This window comes from Pecten maximus, chromosome 17 (genome assembly GCF_902652985.1).
Source record: "Pecten maximus chromosome 17, xPecMax1.1, whole genome shotgun sequence".
Taxonomy (NCBI): domain Eukaryota; kingdom Metazoa; phylum Mollusca; class Bivalvia; order Pectinida; family Pectinidae; genus Pecten; species Pecten maximus.
The window spans coordinates 19,151,768-19,162,626 of NC_047031.1; the positions used below are offsets into that span (position 1 = coordinate 19,151,768).

The 10,859-nt window shown below is 38.8% G+C and overlaps 2 protein-coding genes across 2 annotated transcripts; both read left to right on the forward strand.

Moving 5' to 3' along the window:
* Nucleotides 1-329: 329 nt before the first annotated feature.
* Nucleotides 330-4,847, forward strand: LOC117315605. Its single transcript, XM_033869868.1, has 2 exons — nucleotides 330-1,006; nucleotides 3,195-4,847. The coding sequence occupies exons 1-2, from the start codon at nucleotides 370-372 to the stop codon at nucleotides 3,614-3,616; spliced, it is 1,059 nt and encodes a 352-aa protein (XP_033725759.1). The 5' UTR covers nucleotides 330-369; the 3' UTR covers nucleotides 3,617-4,847.
* Nucleotides 4,848-7,042: 2,195 nt separating this feature from the next.
* Nucleotides 7,043-9,722, forward strand: LOC117315606. Its single transcript, XM_033869869.1, has 2 exons — nucleotides 7,043-7,355; nucleotides 9,237-9,722. Exons 1-2 carry the CDS (start codon nucleotides 7,112-7,114, stop codon nucleotides 9,662-9,664), a joined length of 672 nt encoding a protein of 223 aa, XP_033725760.1. The 5' UTR covers nucleotides 7,043-7,111; the 3' UTR covers nucleotides 9,665-9,722.
* Nucleotides 9,723-10,859: the final 1,137 nt, after the last annotated feature.

Genomic DNA, 10,859 nt, shown 5'->3' on the forward strand with positions numbered 1-10,859 from the left:
ATTGATCACCTTTATTCAACGATGAATTCTACATTTTCTTCAAACTATTTCTTAATGTTCGCCTACACATCCCTGCCATCAACATGTATGGACTATCCCATTCAGCCACCATATTCACCAGCGAAATTCCTTCACGGGAAATTTACATAAAAATTGTTAATTTTATGTGAAAAAATTTCACGTGGAGGAGTTTTGCTTGTGTAAAGACAGTGTATCTATTATCGGCGTTCTGGAATGTATTTCGGTCTGTGAATACCAACATCTGCCAAGATATTTCTTCCTGTTTACTCTGTTTGATACTGATAAGATATACCACTCCTTAACAATGCGACCAAAATATGTGTGATCATTTCTGTCACATCCACCGACATGTCTGTCAGGACTATTTTTCCCTTCCTGTTTGTTTGTCTACTTAGTGAACTAGAGGCGGTGGCTCCACAAACCAGAGACCAGTCACAACATTTAGTGGAGGCGGTGGCTGCCATTGACCAAAAGTTGACCAAAATGGAACGTCAGCTGATCGACAAAGATGTCCGAATAAGAAATCTGGAAACTACACTGGAAAACCATATTGCGGTTCATGCCGATTATGTGAAAGACACAGAGAAGGAGATGCAGATGAAGAATTTGGAATTAAATCGATTGCAACAACTTGTGACATCACTCACAGAAACTGCGAATTCGTTCAAACAAACGCTTTCTGAAACAAGTAGCGAATCACGTGAACTTGCAAGCCGTATGTCTGTTTTGGAACAGGCGATTTTCGCTGATGGTGTTAATGCTAAAGAACGCGATGGGCAGTCGATGGCATCGTCTGATATACGTAATGAGGAAACTTCTGATAAGTCTGTACGGATCAACGCTTCCAATGCTGAACCTGTCCAAATGGCTGGTCCTGTTCACAAAGCAGGTCCCGTTCGAAAGGATGCGACCTTCAGTAACAGCGAGTCCACGGAGGTCCCGTCTGAGGCTAGTGTAGTTCAAATACGAAGACCAAGTCTGATGAGTATGCAAACCATTTGTATCAATTACCATTATTTCGTGTCTATTGTTTGTTTACACTTGTCAGGTTTTCATGGCTTTCCTTTACTGTAAATATAAAGTATATCATCTGTTGCAGTGTCAATATACAGCAAATGTATGTGGGGGTTTGGGGGTTGGGGTGGGGGAGGGGGCGTTAAACCATTTATTCAAATTTAGTGATATCACTAAAAGAAGTAAGAGAAATGGTTTATTCCGTAAGTGTATAAGTAATGCACCTAATTCTGACAAAGTGATATAACGTTAACGACTAAACGAGAACACCGTATCATCCTCAATACGCCAGTTGTTACGTTAACTTTCGCTCTCTGCACCCTGGAATATGTTCATACTCAGTATTCCATCTGTTACGTTCTGTTTCGCTCACTACACCCTGGGATTTTCCATTATCGATACTCCACCTGTTACGTTAACTTTCGTTCACAGAGAAAACGATAATTAAGTTAAAAGCCAGCCGATAGCAGATAAAACAATATTGCGACTTTGATCATTGTTTGGCGTCAAAAAGTTACACTGGTTTTGTTTCATTTCACAACGAGGCAGTGACAGATCAATCTATTTTTGTATCACATATTCCAGGGTTGCCGTTAGCCAAAGTGTCAACTTTGACCCAAGCCAGTATAATGTATACGTATATGTGAGTAGCCCCCAAACTTGATCCGTTTTGGGCATTTGGCCAGTCCTTCGGATCTGTGTGAGCGGCAGAGGTTACACGTCTTGAAATCTTACAGCTGCAATGAAAAGTAATCGGGACCCTGCAATGTAGATTTTATTTGTTTTTGTTTTTTGCTTTTTTTGCTTTTTGTTTTGTTTCTTTTTCTTTCTTTTTTTAATCACATTGCTACGGTACCACGTACATGTAGTTGTAGTTTTCATTCTCGGGGTCTTAATCATTCGAGATTTTGCAATTTCTCAGATTACCTCAATACAGGAAGTGCAGCCATTTTAGTTGGCTTACTTACACAGTTCTCCGGAATGCCTTGTTTTAGGAGGTTTGTGTCTGTGTATTTTGGATATACCCTTATGAATCAATATCGTGATGTACAACCATATCTGAAACCGGAACTTACGTCATCACGTGGACAATTCTATCTGAATTCCGAAGCTACATCCAAACGTTCTTGGTTGTGAACGAAGTCAAAAGAAGAGCGTCCTTCAGCGATGCCCAGGAAATACACGACGTACATCATGCTTCTTCTGTCGTTGTCCTTAAACTGAACCAGGGAGATTATGTTTTTATACAGATAGGTCATACGACAACTAACACTATGTACAGTGATATCAGTTATAGTGCTAGACCTACGTTTTCGGGATGGAAATTATTCTAAAAGTTAAATGCCCAACATGAAGTTTTATATTTTGGAACTTCAATAATATATTAATAACCAAGTCGAATTTAAAACACTGTTATTAATACCAAAGCAAAACAATAAATTATCTTGAATTGAGAGCCCGACTTCATTCATTAACTGAAATAAAAAACGTTTATTGTATTCCAAATAATCATCAAATTGTATGATAACTATAGATGAATAAGACAAATAATGGTTAAAGGCAAAATAAGATAGGCAACTTCATTTAACACGACTAAAATGAACAAGTTTCGCCTTTGAAAAAGTGCAAGGAATATCAAACCATAAAACATAACTCGCCTTATCTAGGAATCTGGGGAGAGCTGGGTAGTAAAGCAGACCAAACCCAAATGGCGTACTAATGGAGAACATCCACTAGAAAACGAATCCGTAATTCTCGCTCAATATTGGGGGAAATAAAAATACGATGACGATTTGCATGAAGAGCATTAAAAAAGTACAAGGCGAATAAGACCATGTGTTCCGGAATAGTAAGTTCTTCTGCATCATTGACGACATCGTCATTCAAATCTTGGTCGCATCCGGGTGCAATAACATTCTCAAAACGACAATGTGCGGTGACTTAACCACTATGCATATAAACAAACACCGATCACGTCTGATTTCAAACCGCATTAGGAAAAATTAACAAAAACAAAAACAAAAAAATACCAAAGAGATCATCATATGGCTTCCCCGTGGTCTTCATCATCCTGCATCTCTCCTACCTCAAGGTCACTGAGGATGTTTATACAAAAAACATACAGGTAATATCTGAATCATTATCATTTGTTGTTTCAGGGGCGGTTCCTTCCTCTTCAATCGTAGCCTTCCATTATGAGTTGTCGAATTCGGTGACTGTTAGGACGGGTAGCGTCGTTGTGTACGACCATGAGACGCTAGACGAAGGGCATGGATACAGTCCTCATAACGGCATCTATACCGTTCCTGTAGCTGGCATCTACGTCATGGTATGGGACACCTTTGCAAATTTTCGTAGCTACATCCAAACGTTCTTGGTTGTAAACGGAACTAAAAGAGGGACTTCATTTTCTGATGCACAAGCAACACACGATCTTGTTTCTTCTCTGGTTGTCCTGCGACTGCAACAAGGGGATCGCGTGGTCATACAAGTAGGACGAACAAGTGATACCAACGCCACAATGTCCAGTTATGGTAGTTTTACTGCTAAACCTACATTTTCTGGTTGGAAATTGTTCTAAAATTAAATAAAAGTGAAATATTGCTGGTACGAAGTCTTGTCCGCTTTATTTTATGAGTTGTGATAGATAATTGGCACTGCTTTAAAAGTTCAAAAGAATTCATGAAATTTTACGGATAAATTTTTGACCTGATGTTATGGAGCGGAATCAGACATCCGCCCGTACTCACCTAGATATACTTGTGAGGTGAATTTGCGATTCATTCTATACACGTATCCTTGTTACTTATATGCATGTTTAATGCATTTGTGTTTTCCCATAATGCACCATTAAACCTCTCTGCCAGCATATTAACCAAAAGGATCATGATCATCAATCTGAGTCTCCATAATAGTAAATTCATCAAAATCAATGCTGAGACTTCTGTGGGACCGGAAAGGCATTATTTAGCAAATGAGATGATTGATCATGTTCTTATACGGAGAGAGGGGGCCCATACTGGAACAATTGCATTGCATACTTAATGCTGTAAACCATTGTTTTAAGAGGAATCAAACGTAGGAAAACCATTGTTTTAAGAGGTAGCAAAAAGTAGGAAAATAAGTGTACCTCACTGTATAACTTCAATAATTGATTTTGTCACGTCTACTGTGGCGGGCCCTCTGGGCCCCTTGTCAATTTCATAGGCCCTTAAGCATGGACATCATATTGCTTAATAGGGGGTTTCTCCGACAATAACGTGAATCTGACCTTCTCGAATCTGTCCAACTTGAAGCTATGCGTATAATAACGGGTCTCCGAAGAGGTACTCCTCACCACATTTTATATACTGAAACTCAACTAGAGTCATTAAGCTCAAGAAGACAAAATCATAAACTAATAGTAATGTTTAAAATTATCAATAATTACACTCCAACTTATCTATTCAATATCATACAGCCATTTTTAAATGTAAACAATGTCTATACCTTCAGAAATAATAGAGTCTTCAATATACCACAATCACGAACTACTAGCTATATGAAAAGTTTCTTTCCTTCAACAATGACTATGTGGAATGCACTTGACAGTACCATAAGAGAATCTTCTTCAGTTTCTTTTTTTAAACGCAGTATAAAATCAACTATTAATTTGCCTGTTTCTGAAATTTTCATCAGTTCTCTTCCGAGGAAACTTAACATAATTTTATGTCAACTAAGGAATTTTAAAAGTAACTTAAATAGTGATAGGTTCCAAGATCACCTTGTTGATAACCCTTCCTGTGCGTGTGGTGCACGTAGAGAGGATATTGTACATTTTTTCTTTCAATGTCCCCTATATTCCAACTTCAGACACCATATTACATCCATATATAATTTATTAGGTTATGTAAATCTTCATTGTTTATTATATGGTATCCTCAATGCATCTGATCATTTGAATATTATTTTATACTTAATCATGTTAACCTATATATTAAATCATCTAAACGTTTCTCTATGTAACATGTTGTTGGTAGTAAACATACAATATAGTATATACAGATATATACTACAACATTCTAGTATGAATGTGTGAATGAATGTGTGAGTGAATCCTTGTTAATTATTTTATTACATACAATGCATCATTTACAGGCCTGACAGAAAGATGCTGTGCTTTTACTTCACTAAAGAATAATGGTACTTTTATGAATCTTAGCAATGCCATTGGACTATTTAGTTAATTATACCTTCAATTTATGTATTGGAATGACGTATGTGGTTCCTCTCACTGTCTTACTCTTGTTTAAATACATTTACCTTCAATACTTTATAATTATACTTTAGCATCAAAAGAGGTAGAGTAACATTTTTCTGTCCGGTCTAACCTGAAGTTTTTTTTTCTGGAAGATGACTTATATAGGCTTAGCCTGTTGTCTGATTTTTTTAACAATGCTGTATTTGCATGCATACATATTTACATGTATTGTTAATAAAATATTTTGAAATGAAATAACGTGTTGTCTTTTGGACAGATGTATTGATAAGGCGATGTTAAATTTACTTAGTTTTTACCGGACAGACGAATTGTCGGATAGAAAAGGACAACAGATGTCAGTCGGCCAAGGATAGGGCAGCGCTATGCGGTCGCTACGATAGCCGAATTAAGCCGACACAGTTCCTTTTACGATAAAACTTTACTTGTCAATACTTCACTCCCGATTTTTTTTTTATCTCCCAGACACCATTTGAAATTGTCCGTGCTTTTAATATAGCAACAAGTGTTTACGTGTGGTAAAACACGCCAGTTGAAACGCCAACATGGGAGAATTTGATGAGAAAGGAGGAAGGGCTGAAATATAACGTTCTTCCTTACTTTGAATATTACCTTGTGTTAAAATGATATTGGGTTAATATCCACTTGTCTTTTTTGCGCCGAAATATTACTTTACTGATTTCATCTTATCTATGGTCTCGAACTAAATAAGATTGTAAAGGGGCACTTGTACAATCTTTTGTCTCTTTTTCAAAGTTTTAAATAGATCGATCGCCTCCGCATCGAGGTTTGATACGATATATTCTTTATACATCCTTGTCATCTGTCTTCCTATTACTCTCTTTACATCCGTACTCATACAACCCTGAATGGTTGCGTCCCTATAGTCAGCCGTTTTCACACAACCCTGACTAATGGTATCCCCTTGATACCAGTCCACATGGGGCCGCGGTGGCCGAGTGGTTAAGGTATCCCGACACTAGCTCTCCACCTCTGGGTTACGAGTTCGAAACCTACGTGGGGCAGTTGTCGGGTACTGGCCGTAGGCCGGTGATTTTTCTCCGGGTACTCCGGGTTTTTTTTTATAGTGTCCCCTAAACACACATTCTTATACAGCTCTGGTTTATAATGTCCCCTAAACAGACATTCTTACACAGCTCGGCTGATAGTGTCCCCTGGACATCCATTCTTATATGCCCTGGCTGATGGTGTTGCATAGACAACCGTCCTCATTCAACCCTAGCTGATGTTGTCCCCTAGACACCCGTCCTCGTATGGCCCTGGATGATGGTTCCCCGCCTGCAAACGTCTTGGATGATTTGAAAATTGTAATGGAATTATTGCTTGTGGAAGGCGCGACATCCACAGGTTTTGATGACCGTATTTGGCCACCATAGTCTATGTATCTATTATCGGTGTTCTGGAATGTATTTCGGTCGGTGAATACCAACAAATGTCAAGATATTTTTTCTGATTTTTTCTCTATCTTATGTGTGTCTGCTCCGTTCGACACTGATAAGATATACCAGTCCTTAACAATGCGACCAAGATATATGTGTGTTCATTTCTGTCACATCCACCAGACTACCAACATGTCTGCAAGGATTAAGTTTGCATTTCTGTTTGCTTGTCTACTTAGTGGACTGGAGGCGATGGCTCCACAAACCAAACACCAGTCACAACATTTAGTGGAGATTGTGGCTGCCATTGACCAAAAGTTGACCAATATGGAACGTCAGCTGATCGACAAAAACTGTTAATACGTTTAAACAAACGCTTTCTGAAACAAGCAGCGAATCACGTGAACTTGCTAGCCGTATGTCTGTTTTGGAACAGGCTATTTTCGCTGATGGTGTTAATGCTAAAGAACGCGACGGGCAGTCGTCTGTACGGATCGACGCTACTAATGCTGAACCTGTCCCAATGGCAGGTCCTGTCCCGGCGGCTGGTCCTGGTCACAAAGCAGGTCCCGTTCGGAAGGATGCGACCTTCAGTAACAGCGAGTCCACGGAGGTCCCGTCTGAGGATAGTGTAGTTCAAATACGAAGACCAAGTCTGATGAGTATGCAAACCATTTGTATCAATTACCATTATTTCGTGTCTATTGTTTGTTTACACTTGTCAGGTTTTCATGGCTTTCCTTTACTGTAAATATAAAGTATATCATCTGTTGCAGTGTCAATATACAGCAAATGTATGTGGGGGTTGGGGGGGGGGGGGGGGGGGGGGGGTGGGGGGGGGTGGAGGGGGCGTTAAACCATTTATTCAAATTTAGTGATATCACTAAAAGAAGTAAGCAAAATGGTTTATTCCGTAAGTGTATAAGTAATGCACCTAATCCTGACAACAACGAGAACACCGTATCATCCTCAATACGCCAGTTGTTACGTTAACTTTCGCTCTCTGCACCCTGGAATATGTTCATACTCAGTATTCCATCTGTTACGTTCTGTTTCGCTCACTACACCCTTGGATTTTCCATTATCGATACTCCACCTGTTACGTTCACAGAGAAAACGATAATTAAGTTAAAAGCCAGCCAATAGCAGATAAAACAATATTGCGACCTTGATCATTGTTTGGCGTCAAAAAGCTACACTGGTTTTGTTTCATTTCACAACGAGGCAGTGACAGATCAATCTATTTTTGGATCACATATTCCAGGGTTGCCGTTAGCCAAAGTGTCAACTTCGACCCAAGCCAGCAAATTGTATACCCATATGTGCTTAGCCCCCAAGATTGATCCATTTTGAGTATTTGTGTGATTACAGCTGTAATGAAAAGTAATCGGGACCCTGCAATGTAGATTTTATTTGTTTTTGTTTTTTGCTTTTTTTGCTTTTTTTGCTTTTTTGTTTTGTTTTATTTTTCTTTCTTTTTTTAATCACATTGCTACGGTACCACGTAGTTGTAGTTTTCATTCTCGGTGTCTTAATCATTCGAGATTTTGCAATTTCTCAGATTACCCCAATACAGGAAGTGCAGCCATTTTAGTTGGCTTACTTACACAGCTCTCCAGAATGACTTGTTTTAGGCGGTTTGTGTCTGTGTATTTTGGATATACCCTTATGAATCAATATCCTGATGCACAACCATATCTGAAACCGGAACTTACGTCATCACCTGGAAAACTCTATCGGGATTCCGAAGCTACATCCAAACATTCTTGGTTGTGAACGGAGTCAAAAGAGGACCAAGTCCAATTTAAAACATTGTTATTAATACCAAGCAAAATGATAAATTATCTGGAATTGAGGGCCCGACTTCATTTATTTACTAAAATAAAAAACGTGTATTGTATTCCATATCGTCATCAAATTGTATGATAAATATATGAATAAGACAAATTATGGTTAAAGGCAAAATAAGATAGGCAACTTCATTTAACACGACTAAAATGAACAAGTTTCGCCTTTGAAAAAGTGCAAGGAATATCAAACCATAAAAGATTACTCGCCTTATCTAGGAATCTTGGGAGAGCTGGGTAGTAAAGCAGAGCAAACCAAAATGGCGTACTAATGGAGATTATCGATTAGAAAACGAATCCGTAATTCACTCAAAATCGGGGGAAATATAAACACGATCACGATTTGATAAAGAGCATTAAAACAAGAACAAGGGGAATAATACTGTGTGTTCCGGAAGAGTAAGTTCTTCTGCATCATTGACGACATCGTCATACAAATCTTGGTCACATCAGGGTGTAAAAACATTCTCAAAACGACAATGGGCGGTGACGTGACCACTTTGCATATCACCAAACACCGATCACATCTGATTTCAAAACGCATTAGAAAAAGAAAAAAAAGTTGCGATCATATATAGCTTCCCCGTGGTCTTCATCATCCTGCATCTCTCCTACCTCAAGGTCACTGAGGATGTTTATACAAAATCTCAAACCATACAGGTTATATATGAATCATTATCACTTGCGTTGTTTCAGGGGCGATTCCTTCCTCTTCAATCGTAGCCTTCCATTCTGAGTTGTCGAATTCGGTGGGTGTTAGGACGGGGAACATCGTTGTGTACGACCATGAGACGCTGGACGAAGGGCATGCATACAGTCCTCATGACGGCATCTATACCGTTCCTGTATCTGGTATCTACGTCATAGTTTGGGAAACATTTGCAAGTTTTCACAGCTACATCCAAACGTTTTTGGTGGTTAACGGAGCTAAAAGAGGGTCTTCTTTTTCTGATGCACAAGAGGCACACGACATCCATCTTGTTTCTTCTCTGGTTGTCCTGCGACTGCACCAAGGGGATCACGTGGTCATACAAGTAGGACGAACAAGTGAAATCAACGCCACAATGTACGGTTACAGTGGTTATAGTGCTAGACCTACATTTTCTGGTTGGAAATTGTTCTAAAATAAAATAAAAGTGAAATATTGCTGGTACGAAGTCTTGTCCACTTAATTTTATGAATCCCAATATAATAATTAGGACTGCTTTACATGGTTCAAAATAATTCATGAAATTTTACAGACGAATTTTTGACCTTATGTTATGGAGCGGTGTCAGAGATCTGCGATTTATTCTATACACATATTGTAACAAAATCAGTGTCATGATGCAATTATTACATAACTTAATTATTACTTAATTGCAATTTCATAAATTCATTTCTACTTAATTAATTTGTTATAGAAACTTTTGATAAATGTTCATCTAACTATGAATTCGTATATAGAGTGGATTATATTCATGTAAGTTAAATGTAGCCCTCTAGAGTGACCAGTGTGTAGTGCTTTGAGGGATATGATAGTCTTAGGAGAACTTTAACAATTGCTGTCTTTGTCATCACCTACATATATGGCCATCCAAACGGCCTAAAAGTCACGACAATCCTTTGAAACAATTTAACAACGATCGTATCTGTCACCATCTATAGTGTTATATGGCCATTGGAACCGGATTTAAGTGGGGTCTATTTTCGTATCGGACTGATTAAAACGGGACATGACGTGGTCAGCTGACCCGGCGAAAGCTGGACAATGTGGCCAGGTACGACCAAATATGGTCATTCCTGTGTAGGAGGTGATATATGACGTAGTCAGTTACCCCGATGAAAGCTGTCAGGTAGAACCCAAATATGGTAATAGTTTTGGGGCATTAATAGCTCTTAAATACTGGAGCTCTCCGGGTGTAGTCAGTAGATTTCTGGACCAGCGAGCTGACAACATCTTGCTCGCATCCACTACTCCGAAGCACTACAAATTACGGGTCATTTTAGTGAGTGCGGGTTTTCTGGCTAAGAACTGTATGTTGTGAAAACTTGTATATTGGAAACCATAGGGGTCAACATCATGAACCTCGAAGTCTCCATAATTATAAATTCATTAAAACCAAGGATAAGGCTCCTGTGGGAACAGAAAGGCATTATTTGGCAAATGAGATGATTGATCATGTTCTTTAAACGGATAACGTGACTTCCTTGGGACCGGAGAGAGGAGGCCCAATACTAGAACAATTGCATTGCATTCTTAATGCTGTAAACCGTTGTTTTAAGAGGAAGCAAAGAGTAGGAAAACCATTGTTTTAAGAGGTAGCAAAAAGTAGGAAA

Coding starts and splice junctions, on each gene's coding strand:
- LOC117315605 (XM_033869868.1), top strand. CDS start 370: ATGTCTGTCAGGACTATTTTTCCCTTCCTGTTTGTTTGTCTACTTAGT. Junction 1,007..3,194: donor ACGAAGACCAAGTCTGATGA/GTATGCAAACCA, acceptor TTGTTGTTTCAG/GGGCGGTTCCTTCCTCTTCA.
- LOC117315606 (XM_033869869.1), top strand. CDS start 7,112: ATGTCTGTTTTGGAACAGGCTATTTTCGCTGATGGTGTTAATGCTAAA. Junction 7,356..9,236: donor ACGAAGACCAAGTCTGATGA/GTATGCAAACCA, acceptor GCGTTGTTTCAG/GGGCGATTCCTTCCTCTTCA.